The sequence below is a fragment of the Hylaeus anthracinus genome, unplaced genomic scaffold, assembly GCF_026225885.1.
Source record: "Hylaeus anthracinus isolate JK02 unplaced genomic scaffold, UHH_iyHylAnth1.0_haploid 11985, whole genome shotgun sequence".
NCBI lineage: Eukaryota > Metazoa > Arthropoda > Insecta > Hymenoptera > Colletidae > Hylaeus > Hylaeus anthracinus.
In genome coordinates, this window is record NW_026534333.1 from 310,242 (window position 1) to 325,624 (window position 15,383).

General features: G+C 39.5%; 3 protein-coding genes across 8 annotated transcripts; 2 read left to right on the plus strand and 1 right to left on the minus strand.

The window, feature by feature from the left end:
• The first annotated feature begins 48 nt into the window (after positions 1 to 48).
• Positions 49 to 2,194, plus strand: LOC128886561 (uncharacterized). Of its 5 annotated transcripts, XM_054141543.1 has the most exons (3): positions 502 to 722; positions 818 to 906; positions 986 to 2,194. In XM_054141543.1, the coding sequence occupies exons 2-3, from the start codon at positions 892 to 894 to the stop codon at positions 1,433 to 1,435; spliced, it is 465 nt and encodes a 154-aa protein (XP_053997518.1). In that variant the 5' UTR covers positions 502 to 722; positions 818 to 891; the 3' UTR covers positions 1,436 to 2,194. The 5 variants fall into 5 exon arrangements, with proteins under 5 accessions (XP_053997522.1, XP_053997521.1, XP_053997520.1 ...); XM_054141547.1 differs by lacking the exons at positions 502 to 722; positions 818 to 906 and adding an exon at positions 49 to 359; XM_054141546.1 differs by lacking the exons at positions 502 to 722; positions 818 to 906 and adding an exon at positions 49 to 301.
• Positions 2,001 to 3,458, minus strand: LOC128886559 (transmembrane protein 222). The gene is made up of 5 exons (XM_054141540.1): positions 3,420 to 3,458; positions 2,968 to 3,140; positions 2,621 to 2,831; positions 2,389 to 2,519; positions 2,001 to 2,325 (listed from the first exon to the last, which is right to left on the minus strand). Exons 1-5 carry the CDS (start codon positions 3,441 to 3,443, stop codon positions 2,247 to 2,249), a joined length of 618 nt encoding a protein of 205 aa, XP_053997515.1. The 5' UTR covers positions 3,444 to 3,458; the 3' UTR covers positions 2,001 to 2,246.
• A 766-nt stretch (positions 3,459 to 4,224) lies between these two features.
• On the plus strand, positions 4,225 to 15,242 carry LOC128886560 (thymosin beta). Of its 2 annotated transcripts, XM_054141541.1 has the most exons (6): positions 4,225 to 4,386; positions 12,724 to 12,877; positions 13,114 to 13,227; positions 14,098 to 14,211; positions 14,358 to 14,471; positions 14,577 to 15,242. In XM_054141541.1, exons 2-6 carry the CDS (start codon positions 12,748 to 12,750, stop codon positions 14,603 to 14,605), a joined length of 501 nt encoding a protein of 166 aa, XP_053997516.1. In that variant the 5' UTR covers positions 4,225 to 4,386; positions 12,724 to 12,747; the 3' UTR covers positions 14,606 to 15,242. The 2 variants fall into 2 exon arrangements, with proteins under 2 accessions (XP_053997516.1, XP_053997517.1); XM_054141542.1 differs by lacking the exon at positions 13,114 to 13,227.
• Positions 15,243 to 15,383: the final 141 nt, after the last annotated feature.

Sequence of the window (15,383 nt, forward strand, 5' to 3'; positions counted from 1 at the left end):
TCGATACCCACACTTTTACTTCCTGGTGCTAACATCTAACGGACAGTGATTGAAGCGTTTCGCTTTGGAGATCCATGACGTTTTCAAGAAGTTTGTTTGATTACTCTCGATCGATCGTGATAAAAGAACTAAAGTTACAAACGTATTTTTTTTAGTTGAACACTAGTTCTTAAGGTTAACGAGTTCCGTTATTCTTTACGACACTTTATCGAAACAACGGTCTCACAGGATGGTCACATCTTAAAGAAAATTTGTACCCTATACTTCCTTCCACGCACGGTTTCTATCGCTTTGCATGTGAGTAAGTTTGCATTCTTTCTTCACCTTTATTTCGAGGAGGATGAATCACTATCGTAATTGTACGTGGCTTTGACGTCGCATCGCTTAAAATTTCTAATGTCAACTGCTTCACTTGGTGGAGTTAACCTCGAATTTTTCGAGACGAGCGGAAATAATTATTAAAATAAGAATGTATATATCTTTCGTAAACATAACTTATTATTTTAAACGTTCCGACTACCAACTTTCTGTCACTTTAACAACATTAACAACAGTGATCTAACCTAAAATATGACATTATCAAAATCGTGTTTATTTCTAAGTATAGGACGCGCAATTTGAACATACATATGTATCAAAGACTTTTACATATTGGATTTCACAATAGTTTCCCTCTATTTCGATACTCGACGCGTTCTACTTCTGAGGACACTTTGCTTTACGTAAGCATTTTTATGTTTTTCCATTTAACTTGCACTTTGCAACTAATCTATCGAAAATTCCTCTTGCCTAATGAATGTAATTTTTCATATTTTAGGTTTAAATACCGTTCTTCTTAACAATTTACAACCCGACCCAAGTTGGCAGTAGAAGCATTTTTAATAATAAATTATGTTTGCGAAACCTGTATATATTTTGATTCATTTTTCCAATATGACGAATCATTTATATTATGCAAGGAATAATTAATGCTAATTCTTGGTAGATAATGGCTTGGTTGTTTGGAAAGAAAAAGTACCAAAAGGATTTACCACCTGAATCTGTGGAAGAAGAACAATCTTCGGACAATCCAGAAGGATTTGTATTTATTAAAAAAAGGCCTGCACCACCGCCACCAGTCACAGCCAGTGATGCACCTGTGTATCCTGGCAACAATCTGTATCCAAGCATCCCTCCGGTTCCAATTTATTCGTCTACCTTACCTATCGACTCTACGAAAGACCACAATCATGGCGATGGTACACATTACTTGAACGGTGTACCTTTTAAAATGTCCAAACAACTAGAAAGCAGTATGAATAACGATTTGGAGATCGATCGACTTAGAATCAGTGAAATCTTGTCGTTCATTGAGAATATACAAAATCAAAATTATAAGTACGACTTCACTGTCGAGGAAGGTGTGATAGCGGAAATGAATAGCACGAACGAGTGATACTCTTACGTTTTTCGATGGATACAAATCGAGAACATCTGTGGATGTTCATGCCATTTCCACAGAACATTATTTCATGTTTGTGGCTATCCTATTTTGTGCACAGTTATGCCCAAAGTTTTTACTCTCTTATTCGTTATGTCATCTGCACGGAAAGTCAGACTAATGATTGTCGCATTCGCGATTACGGTTCGAGATAGGAATGTCGGAATCGATGTAGAATTTAATAAGAATGGATTGGCCAAAAAAATTGATCTGTTGAAAATGATCTTGATGAATCTATTTAGTTAATAATTATATCTCTAGCTAGTAAAATCATTAAGTTAGATTTGGATATTTATATTTCAGACTACATCGGAATAAATTTGCCAAAAATTTAGTAATAAATTAATTTCTATTTATTAGCAATTAGTTTAAAGGTAGTAACTTTAAAGATAAAGATTAACTTTAAAGGTAACTGTGATGGTCAACTATGAGATTAGCTGCTTTCGAATTTTCTGGAAAAACAATTTAGAATTGAACATCCCTATTCGAGACCGACGAAGAAGAGTACGTTTCGATATGCTCTGGTTTACGAGTAAAAATTTATTTTTATCGAGAGAAGATGCGTAAAGCAACACATTTATATTGTACTATATCATTCGCCATTACTCTTAAGTTTATATTGTATAATACACCACAACGTTATATGCATCTGTAACATATGTATAATTTTAGAAAGTCATTGCGCGTTTTAAATAAATTTAAACGACGACTGTACTCTTTCTGTAACGAAACGTTTCCGTCTTCGGTCGTTAACACGCGGTAAACTTTAATAAATTAGACAAACCGATGTTACAACAGCTGCAAGTATACAAAATGGCATCCAAGTCTTAAGGAAACCTAAAAAACTGAAAAACACGTATTTATTCGTGTTCAATGATTAACGAAACATCGACAGTTCGAGTTCTTACCTTACGTACTTTCCATGCACGAGTATAAGAAATGCGAGTTTTACCATATTCCAACTATTTGAATTATTGTACGACATTAGGTTCAGTGCTGTAGCTACGTAAGAATGACAGTTGTCACAGCATAGATTATGCTGTAAAAGAAGGAAATAGCAGATTTAATATTTTACTTTGAGACGAGATATAAACCATTGCTTGTAAGATTCCAGTTGACACGGTATGTAGAAACACTAACCACTCTAGATTTATAAATTTCGCTAGCTTCTGTAACTGCGTTATCCCACGCCTGAGCACCTCTTTCGACTTTCGTGTGATCCAATTGCCAGTATTTAGTGGGTTTTCCAAATGCCATATTATCCTCTGACACATGATACGAGCCTGCGAAATCTCGTATCACGCCGGTAGAAGTGGCGATGCCCATGTGACCAATGAACGGTAAAACATACCTTACAGTGAAACGAAAAATATTTGTAAATTGGATTACGGTCAGATATAACCTCGATTTAAATATGCTTTGACGCGATGATCGATTAGAAATCCAAGAGTCTAATTGTCTATAGGTTAGTTTGCGTCTTAACTTACGTTATAAGCGGCAACGGAGTCCAGACGATGCAGAATGGGAATCTCTGTCTTTCTGGATTAACACCGAGGTCCATGTTTAAAATTTCTTGTGCGTCTGACAGTAATTCGTTTTCATTCATAGTTTGTTTTGACAGCGTAGATCGACTCCAAGTTCGCCTCGCATCTGGCGCCATCTTTATAATTAATGATAATCACAAGAGTGCTACTGAGCTGTAGGTTCATAAAATTAATCAACCCACAAATGCATCCAAGATCAACCAAGAACGAATGTAGCTCGATATCGATGGGGTATGTAAAATAACGCTTCAAGTTCTACGCTATCGTTCGTTATCGAATGTATACATTTATATTCTAAAATTGGTTAGTTATTGACCCATTGTACAAATTTGTATGTAAATAAATTAAAAAATTAGCTTATTCCATATTAAAATGTAATAATTGGACTGGCATACTTTTGGCGCCAGTAACGTTTGCATGTAGAAAATCTGCTTTATGCTACGTCACCAGGTTCAAGCCATGGTCTTGAATTACAGAGATTCAATGGCGAGGAAGTATGTACCGTGGCTCCAGATATTGTACCGAACAGCACTAACGTACTCTATAGATAAAACAGTTGTATTTACGAAGTAGAAAGCTAGATAGATACTTGGATATCTTAGGGTGTTCGACTGTTATCTCCCGGGTCAGATATGACCCAACGCGAGCAATAAAAGCTTTAGAAGTGCGTCGAGCGAAAGACTAGCCCTTTGTGATTTTTCCTGTACTATTTCCAGGCACTGGAAATACCCAACGGGACCACCATATGACGCGCAGCTGGGATAACTGCACGATGAGTCACTCGAGCTCGTCAACCCCTACAAGTCCTCAGCCCTTTCCCCCTTGTGTCAGAAATAGAAACGTTATCATTAAAAACTCCTCGAGCCGTGATTAAAATCTAACCAAAAATACGTGTACGCGCGTGTACATGAGCCTAATCGGAAGAATATGGTTCAATGGGTAAATAAAAACAGCGAAAAGCGCGTTTACACTTGGAAGAACGTGGGACTTATTTTTCGTGCATCGAATATGAAATGCAATCATACTCGTCGCGAAGGGTGAGTCAGCCACCCTACGATGACGGTCAAGGAGACGATTGGATTGGAGGAAACGTGCGATGGCTAGAAGGAGGAATCGAGTGTGTGGTGGGGCAGAAGAAATGATGGTTCGCGATTGGCTGTAGTTCGGGGTCGGACTTTGTAGTGGGGGGGATCAGTGCGAGCGTAGGATCGACAGAGGGAAGTGTGTGGCTCGCCGGTGTTACCTGGTGTTACGTGCCGCGGAATCACTAGCCGGTCAGTCAGTGTACCGTCTCCTTCCTACCCTTGAACGCTCTGGGCTGGACGGTGTTCTTTGCCTACCTCTTGTAGTGACAACTGACAGGTCAGTGCTCTTCGCCGTGATACATTCCGTTTGATCGTTCTAAATCGTTAGGTATATCGTAAAGCTTTCTTCGAGTGAATGTTACCGCTGTTGCGGTACACGCGGCCCGGCTTTCTTCGTGCGCTCAAAGAAAGGCGGTAGAATTACGAATTACTGTGTTTTGCGTGCGTGCGTGGTATGTGTTTTTATGTTCCGAAAAGAAAGACTACCAAGACGTTCTCGGTAGGTCATCATCGAACGGGTGTCCATGGTTCTCTGTCAATTTCTCGATCTGTACGCTACAGAACTTGGCTTTAACGATGCGATCTCGAATCGATATTGATCGACTTGCTTCGACGAACGCAAATTGAGGGGTGTGGTCAAATCTCTCGTAGGCTCTCCGTGTATCGTCGATCTTACGTTTACCCCAACAGATTTTTCCTCAATTCCCGTTTTTATTAATTTCAGTGATTCGTCAGATTTTCTTGGTTTTATTGCGAAAAATTTAATCGGATTACTTACCCTTCCGTGTGCTGTAGAATGCAATTTTGATATATTGGGTGGACTGAAGAATCCGATAGAAATAAACACAATTCTAATGTAAATACTAAATCTCTTGCAAGAAATAAACTTTAGATTATTCTACCGACAGAATCGAATTATATTTCACGCGTAAACTCGATGCATCGAAATTTGGTTTCAGACTCTGCGCACCTGGAAAGTCGCAATAACAGAGTACCGGTTCGCGAAGGTTTGAGATTTCTTAATTAGATTACTCGGTGTTGTTTTTATTCATCCGATGGTATGCGATAACCTCGAGAGAATCCGAGTATGGGCCGAAACGTCGAGGTTATCCGTATAGTATCGTATGAATAAAACCAGTTCTGCATAGTTGAGGAATATCTTGTCAATTGTAAATTGGAACATAGCAGTTACAAAATAATACTCTGATTTCTATAAAAATAGTTGTTGAAGAGAATTCGAAAAAGCCGATACCTGTGTTTCAACTTCATCCTAATAACTATGACAACGAAATACTATCAATAGGACGAACATTTACATTTACACGGTTCCGTCGGTCTGCAGTCGATAAATTTTCGACCTCGTATCGTTTAAATATTTCGTAATGGAGAATATTTGTTTGATCGTTTGAATTTTGTTTGAGTGAAATGTGTTTTCGGTAAATTTAGAAACAGTAGGAGGGGTGACGAGTGAAGAAGCCTTGATTCCGGGAACTTTTAGGAGCCACGTATATAGTTACCGGCTGGGTTTCTGTGGAACGTTAGGGCGATGGGACAAGGGCGTGGTTTTGACAGATGCACTTCGCTGCGCATCAGGCACGCAAATGCGTTTCTCGTTGCCGAGTGGCGAGCACACTTGTGTCGCTTATAGTTAAATACGAGTGTTTCTCCCGTCTTTTGACGCGGCCCGGATCACTTCAAAAATTAACCTTTTGCCAAGCTTCCATTCTCTTTGAGGGCTTCGCGTAACTTTTCAGCTTTCTCGTAGCTAATGTCTCGGAAAAGCTATTTCGACAACCTGCAGATTCAAATATCAATCGCATCGCCGAGATAGATATCATCGAGAAGTAATTTTAAAGATAGTTTTAAATCATTTAAAATGTAAAGTGTAAAGTGTTTTCATGAAAACTAGTCGAGATCTCGTTGAAACGTGAGTTGCGTTTATTCGTAATTAAGTATACGCATTTTTATGCGCCATTTCTTCCATAAGGGAGTTGAGGAGTATTTGCATCTTATCATGTCCAGGACGAGTTGGTTGACTTCAAGGCGAGCGAGAAGTACTTAACGAATAAGTACTTAACGAATTCTATTTATCGAGTCGTACTACGTCAAGAAAATGGTTGGTGTTTATTGTGGTAGAATTAACGAGTCGATCCAATTCTATAAAAATACTTTGTGTAGCTGTTTATCGATGTCTGATATACTTGCTATACTTGGAACATTTTTAACAATTTTTGTTTGCAGCATAATGTTGACAAAAATGATATTCGATTCGCGAGAATTTATAAATTCGTGTTTCCAAATCGTTCAAACGTAGGATGAACCTGCAAATGTTTATACCGGTGGAAAAAGAACACTCCCACGCCGGGTATAAAAAAATGGTCTTTTTAGCAGTGACCATGAAAGCCGAGGTCGTCGATACGTTATGTAGTACATATAGATAGCCGCGGAGTTCACGAACCCCACTCTGCGACCCCCGCATTGCCAATCGATGAAACCGTCTGCCACCCTTCGACCGCTCCCTCTGATTCAACTCTTGTGTCTACCACACGCACACTATCACCTTTTCATTCACATTCAACGATAGAAATATCCTTGATACTCTCAGAATCTTCAAGGTCGATCCGTGACTAGGACATAATTTAAATATTCATTTACAGCTGAGACGCGCTTACGTGTAACCACAGTAATCAAGAATTTAAACATTGACGCGACATTTTGATATTTTTCAAAAATTATTTAGTTGATATTAACGCCAGATTAGAATTTTTTACAAGCGTCGCGAGGCTTGGAATAATATTTCCAAATAGAAAAATAAAGCTGCAGATTATATTTAAAATAATAATTTTCGTAGAATTTCAAACATTCAAAAACATGGTCGTTTCGAACAAATAGTTTAAACATGTGAAAGAAGTACCTTTTCCGGAGGACGTAATAAATAAGTATCATATATGTATCATTGAATTGCTTTTTCGTAATCCATTTTTCTAGGTTAGAACGTGTTGGCGAAAAATGTAAAAAAAATTCACGATACGACTCGTGAACTTAGCAATAGAAATATTCGCGCGACTATATCGCACCTTTATTCGTCGGTAAGTGTCGCGATCAGGATACCGTATCGCGAACGCGTAACGACGAAAACCGTCTACAATTTACGACATTGGGTCAAAGGGTTTTCCCTCAGGGGATCCGTTCATTCACGGTGTGTATCTTGCGGTGCTCGTTCATGAAATCTTGACCGCTAAAAGGGATCCTCTTACGGTTATACATATACATAGGTATACCTTGCGGCGTTAAAATTCGATCTAAGCGGTAATATCTCGTTTCTCGATCAAATTCCCAACGATATTTGGGACTAAACATTATGCAATAATATAAGAGCATTCCATCATTGAAATTCTACGTCTTAAGCAACAATTAAAGTGTCGTTCGTATTTATTCGTTACTCGAATCCGTCATCTAGATAAAGATTATACATTATAACCATCCCCAGGGACTCGTGTAGCTGTATCGTAATTTTCTTCTTCGTTTAAATAAATTTACATTACAATTAACCCGTTGTATTATAACCATTATCTACTGTAACTATTATTCTGGGACGGTAGGTTTCTACGATATTAAGAATATCGAGAATTTTCAATATTATCGACAACCGTTTAATCATGCTCACTTTTAATCGTAATAATATTTTTTTACTCGGAATATTTTCTGGCAAGGGCCTCGCAAATAGTAGGCCGGCTCTGAACTGAGCCGCTTGGTAACACATAGTACGGGCCTGAGCGTTCGCGGCACCGCTCGATACGATACGCGCACGGCCAGGGTTCGTTAGCCGTCACGGTCGCACAGGAGAGCGAGAGAGAAGCGAGGGAGAGAGGGCGTCCATATCGTGATTCGCCTCGGGCGCGAGCGCGACACGGAATCGTCGCAAGTCGCAACGCATTTTACGTGGGTATTACGTGCACGTAGGTGGCCGAATGCGCCCACCGCGGCACCACCGGTCGATACACGCGGCCAGCCGCACCGCACAGGAACCGAAACGCTGCATACGCCACTGGAGCCCTCCATTAAACGCGATTACCCCAACTTAATTGGCAGCCCGCGCGAACTCGTTACCCGTAAGATCGGTAAGATCTCTCTTTACCCGGTTATCCACCGGATATGCGCGCCTGCGCTCGATCGGTTTCGTACAACGTTATCCTGCCAGAGACGAGCGAATTTTTATTTCGTAAAATGATGTATTTATATTCGTAGAGCATTTATTCGAATACATTTTACTATCCTCTTCAAATTACTCGCTATCTCGACGGTTATTAAATTTCATGTCAGATAGTCTTCTTTACATTACGAAAGGTTATTTATTAACGTTATGCTGACGAAAGTTTGTTGCATAGCGTCGTAAAAGACGTGGCGCAGAGGTGCTCGTATGCCCTTTCGCGAGTCAATGCCCAAGTAACCTTTGGCAAGCGGCGAGTTGTTTTCCTCGCGATGATTCTCCCAGGAAGGCGACGCGACGCGCTGTGTATCATCGCAGACACACATTTGTATTATCGTGTTCAATTGAATGCTCGTGTTTCAATTTATCTAACATTATTGAGTCCATGAATAATGTGTTTATTGATACAGGTGATCGCGTATAAACGAGCTAGCCGAGTAAGCTTACGATCGGTAGAATGTAGCACGGACTAAATAACAATTGACGATTGATTAAACAATTGATTTTAGTTATATCGCAAAGGTGGCAATTTAAGACAATCCAGTTAACCTTTTGGTCTACAACCACGAGTCAGACTCGTGGTACTTGGTTTGGACTTGTTACCTTTCTGTTTACTATGGCTCCAGCGATCGAGAGATAGATAGCGTGTAGATCAAAGAGTTAATTATACACATATAATTATTTAGATAATTTTGCTTGTATAAAGGCGCTGGTAATTACCAGCGCCGGCCCTGAACGTGTCGAGCAGTTAACGTGTAAACGACATTGAAATTCTGCGCGAACAGAGTCACCGTGTGCTTTCAAGATTTCTTCGACTACGTTTTATGGATGACTCTCGGCCAGGGTAGCCAATTAGACGTGAAGCGAAGCTCGCGCGACGCCGACGTTCAGTCCGTTGCGACGAGTATGACTCGTCGAAGCGTGGCATACACCGACGCGTCCTGCAAACCGGCTAGCGCGTCGGCGAGGGCAACCTAGTTTCCTTATTAACTCGCAGGCCTCTTTTCTCCTCGCGAGATCAAGTACAATTTATCGTGATTTCTCCAGATGCTTCGTGTCGTGCCGAGCATTTCATTTCTCCTCTCATTGCCGCGATAATCCGAACGAGATACGAAATGTCGGTTTCTCGACTCCTGTGAAATCGACCGACTTAACGCCGTAACGCGCGACGCGAAATTCCCTGTCCTGCGATCACAGGGCTGAGCCTAGCATATTCAGCGCCCTGAAATTATAAATTGCCGATTCGTTACGCTTTCTTTCTGTAACAAATCCTTGTAAATGGAATAATAAAAGGTTTCGAGAGTGGTAGACGCGAGCAACGATGATAGTGGTTGAGACTAGGCGTGATTTGATCGAAACGTATCGTTACATTTTGATTCGCGTGTACCACGCGTCTCGTGCGGCTTTCGTAACCGTACCACGCTAATCGAGATATATCTCCTCTTCGTTTTGTTACCGTTAAGCACAACTCGCGTCTCGCGCATGCGCATGTCGTGTACGTGTTCTCGTGCACTCGATGCACAAGCCTCCTACACGCGTGGCGAGGATAGGGAGAGGAGAAATATTCCAGCGAGGGAATACGTAAAGGACGCGCGAGCGTACATACCCCACGGTTGCGTTTCGGCCTCTTTCGAGCTCTCTCCTCTATATACAGCCATACGACCGGCTACCATATAAGGACCTATACACAGCCTTGTCGATGCTGACCCACCGTTGGTACATGTATCTCTCGAAACGCTCTCCTGAAACCACTGCCGTATCATTCGCCCGGTTTTGGGCCTCGAATCACCAGCTTCTTCGTCATCGAAACGAATAGATAGTAGATATGGCCTCGTCAGAAATACCATAGAATAGCATCAAAATAGAATTATCTATTTCTCGACAACTCGATTTTCAAACTCGTTTACTAGCTTTTCATATTAAAGCCATAACAAGAATTATTTTAAACGCAATGTTCACGGTATCGAATAGTTGCTCGTAGCAAGCATTTCGTGACTCATTGTATACATTTATGGGCGATACGAACGTTTTATCTGACGATAAAAACGACAACAAATTCATAAAATGTTATGTCACGGTCATTCCAATAGCGTGGTTTGCGACTTTTAGCCAGTGACTCGATTCATGCGCGAGATATAGAAATATGTCCTTTCTTCGATATCGCTCCTTCTTCCTTTCGATATTTTTATCCTTTAAAAATAGTCATCTAGATGCTGAAAGTAACGAATATAAACGACGTAAATAGAGAGAAAAAAATGGAGACATAAATGGAAGGGAGAACTCGACGCGGCATGAGTCATGGGTAGGTTCAGTGGTGCCCAAAGTTTTTTTTAATTACGGATTCGATGTAGGAACATACGACGAGTCTCAAAGTCGCTGAACGTGCAAAGACTGCGAAGGCTATCAATTATTTTTCGACTTGCATCGCAGAAACTTTATTTTAACGTCGCAGTTTCTTTGGACACGTGCTTTTACATACGCGTCTTCGAGCACGTACGAAGCTGAGAATTTTATGAAATATTCAAATATCGAAGGAAAACCGAAATAAGTTTAACATGGAGAACTTGGATTTAAATACTTGACCGAGAGCAATTTGTTGTTTATTTATTTGTCTAATTTTGCTGAATTTTCCAACTACGGTGTCGATAAAATTGTTTGGATTTGTGGTGCTTTACAGTTTTTCTTGTAAAGGAAGAGAGGCGTACGATCGAGGTAGTCGAATCGTGAACAAAATCCTGCTTCGTAGAAATGACGATGTTTCAGTAAGAAATTATGCGCGAAGGATATGTGACAAGAAACGAAATGGAAGCCAGCGCTAACCGGAAGTACCGAGCTTCAGCTACTTCCGCTTCGTAACGCGTTGCTTAGCAGTGGATAGCGCTGAAGCTTCGAGATAAATGGTACATTTGTTTCGAGTCGAATGAAGTAATTATTAGTAAAGTAAAAAATAGCTTTGCTTAACAATTTCTGGAAATTTATATGTTGTCATAATTATTATAGGTAGCTATTTTTCGTTTCGTACATTTCTGTCACAAATGCTGTAACATTAGTTGCGTCGTCCTTGGTTACCTCGCGCCACCATACGAATCGTTACTAGATTATTACAGATTATCGCAGTGTCCTACCAAAGGGTAAGTTTAGCTTCCAAAATATTTAAGAATACTTTGAAAAAACGATTAGCATTGTTTTACTACGACTCTGTTCTTTTATCGCTGGCACAAACGTGTCATCAATTGGCATCGAATATTTATCACGGAATAGCTAATTTCGTCTATCGCTGAACGTGGTTTCTTAACCTATTTGAATGGAAATTTTTTTCATTTTTTTCTTATTTTATTTTCACAAAATAAAGAAAGAAAAATCCTACTCTGGAAGTACAATAATAATATTTCCCTAAAACGCAATTAATGAGCGAATCGAATGATTAAATTGACATCTGCCTTCGAATCGAATGAATTTAATGCGATCCTGTACATTCCACACCAGTTACTACGTCCATTAATTAGAATGTGTATAGAAAGCCGTGCATTGTATTAATATTCAACGCGTCTAGCTACGTGCAGACATAATTATGGCAAATCCGTTATTTAGTCTGTAGAAAAAAGAAAATTGACGGGGAGACCGGAAATACTAGGCGTGCAACACTTGCTCGGCTTTGCATTCGATAGAAACAGTGCCGTTACTCGTTCGGAATTTATGGCAGTTACGTTCCTGCGGATTGCATCTCTCGCGATCCGGGACTCGTTGGTCTTTTAGACTTTAGACTGTTTTGTACTGCATGCTTTAGTACAAGGTGAAGTTTGAGAAGCACTGGCCTACAGGATAACGCGCCACTGTCCGTTTCCCTCCGTTCTCTGTTTCGATTTCAATCACCAAGACTCGTTCCTGGATACGTACCAAAAACATCAACGATACAATTGTTCAAGAATATCGACGGAATCAACGAAGAAAAAGCGTATTGTCTTGTGGTTGCCTAGCTTCTTTGTTACCCTCAAGGCGGTAAACAGAAACGTATCGCGTTCGTGTAGAAAGAAAAAAACCGCAACGGTTAATTTCAGATTGTGCGGTTCAAGTCGTTGGTGTCACTCTGTAATTGGAAGTTCTTCCTCCGCGTAATCTTGTTCTCTGTATCGCGGCTGTCAAAGCGGAAACTCTTGCGGGTTGCAAAGTATCAGAAAATAGTATTTGTTATCTGTATATTAACGAATAATCAGGATGCATAACGTATTAAAAAATATGTGTCGTAACATTTAAATACTAACCGAATCGATTACGTTTTAATTTACCGTTAAAAAAATTCGTCGAGGTTATGCCGGCTATTTATTTCGTTTGTCGCGTCGGTTCGATCGAAATAATTTAACGAATACAATTGTATCAGCAGTAACGATTGATTCTCTATTCCAGATCGGGGAGCACAGCACAGCCACCATGTCGAGTCCGTCATTGAAAGACCTGCCAAAAGTAGCCTTAGACTTGAAAAGCGAATTGGAGGGGTTCAATCATGGTTGCATGAAGAAAGCTGCGACCGCCGAAAAGAACGTTTTACCTTCCGCTGAAGGTATACATAACCTTGTCTCTAAATATGCTTTAATTTCCATTCCAAGGATATATACATATAGTTTCTCAAATGTATCTTTCGTATTTAAAACGATATGTAACAGTGTCTAATTCACAAACTATCGATAATCACTCGGAATAATCAGATTACTCGATGATCGTAATCGTGGATTACATTTTGTTCGATACCGACTTATATGTTCGTCAAGATTGTAACAGTCATAATATTATATGTAGACGTACGACAAGAGCGACGGCATTCTGATTTAATCCACGATGTGGAGTCTTTTAAGCAAGATCAATTGAAACATGCCGACACAAAGGAGAAGATTATTTTACCCAACGCCAAAGGTATCATAGTGTTTATCGGTCGATATGTATTACCGTCGGATCATCAACCGCTTTGGTCGGTAACAGGGGACGCTCGATTGCTTTTGGTGCTATGAGGTGGCGTGATCGATCAATCCATTCTCTCTTTCCTAATACCTACTGTATTTCATAAACAAATTATGTTAAACGTTTTAGAAATATCCCAATAACAAAACGATACAACTTCTCGACGTTCCTCGCCAAGAGAGAACGCGAAAACAGCGTAGGCTGGAAACTCGGTCGTATCGTTTGTATGTAGGGTTGCCAACGTTACCGTTTTCCAGGTGGTAACATATATATACATATACTCTTGTTTTTCTATTTCGATTACTATATTTTACAAATCTAAAAGGATAATACCCTTTTTTTTACGGATAAGGATGATACTTTTATTTATCGTTCATGTGTATATATGTAAATATACACCTACGCTGTTTTTGAAATAATCCCATGATACGCTTAAAATAGCGAAAAACAACATTGTTTTTCACTGTGCTTTGCACATCCATTAACGCTAAACTTGCCACGATCGATCAATTGACCATTTTCAAGCTTTTCTATACAGTTCTTATATACAATTATTTCATGCATTATTCAATTTAACACCACGCGAAATATTTCGCCATTTGTTCGATCCCAATAGAAATAGGTACAAATAAAACCTTTGTAGGTTTAATTGTAATATTTCATTCAAACTATCATCCGCCATGCACGCTATCGTAGCAAAGTTGTCATCTGCATACGGTTGGTACTTGGTACGGATCTATGGGTCTCCATGGTTTATGCTTTATGGTTGTCGCGTATACGCGTATATTGCATTTCGTTTTTTGACCTCGAGTTACGGATTTATAGATGTAGCCGCGGAAAAAACTCAGCAAACGCTGATCGCTGGCATCGAGAAATTCGACCCGGCCAGTTTGAAGCATACCGAGACCCAAGAAAAAAATCCACTACCCGACAAAGATGGTACAGTATCGTATTTCGAAACTTCTATATTTATATTTTCGTTGTTGTCATAATTGTTATCGTGTTACGATAAAGAGTGTCAAGCAAGCATGAAGAATATACGTGAGCATTATTAATAGAATTGTGAATTGTATTGATTTACGTAGCTATCCAGCAGGAGAAAGGAAAGCAAGAGTTAATCTCTGGAATTGAAAATTTCGATCCGGCGAAACTGAAACATGCGGAAACGCTGGAGAAAAATGTCTTGCCAACCAAAGAAGGTGAAATTTTTTAATATTATAACTCTGATAAATTCTGAAGAACTATAAATTTAGAAGGATAGATTTTTATTGAACGATTAAACGGGACGTTATTTTCTGTTTTAGCGATCGATGCTGAAAAGATAGCTGCTTAAAACGAAGCTCTCGCGAAACAAAGAGAAGAAAAAAGAAAGGGAGCAGCGACTCATTTCTTCCATTTTCTATATCATGACATTTTATAACAATTATTCATACATTGCCGACAGGAAACAAAGGAGAATGCGAAACACTGTGTTAATGTAATCTTATGATTATATACTTATCCTACCGCCATGAGCGTTCCTTTCGGCGAGACGCACAAGTCGATTTTTTACACGAAACCATTAACAACGGAACGACGATGGAGGTTTGGGCCCAAACTTAACTAAGACACAATAAAAACTTGGACAAGCAATCTGTTCGATGTGTAACGTTATCAACGATCGTCAGATAATTTTGGGCCTGCATCAATATCCGTCTCTATATATACACTAACTCGCCAAAGGATGTACTTTTTATACTAAGAAAGCTCTGCACGCAGGCAAACGTTATTTTCGATAGCAACAAAATTGGGTAGCATTGCATGCGTTACAGATATATCGCAATGGTACAGCGGTTGATCTTATATTTGTGTAAAAATCATATTTTATATAACAGGCTATTGTACTTTTTTAATATTTCGTACACGTCGCATTGTCATTCCGATAAAAAATATGACGAATAAAAAAAAAAGTAATTTGTAAAAACGAAGAATCTTTTGTCGCCCAGACACTATTCTATCTAATTTTCATTATGTTTTTATTATATACAACCGATCATGTAATAACAATGCAATCGAAAGCATAATATTTCTTACGCAATGAAACATTTTCGGTAAAAAGTATCGTTCATCTT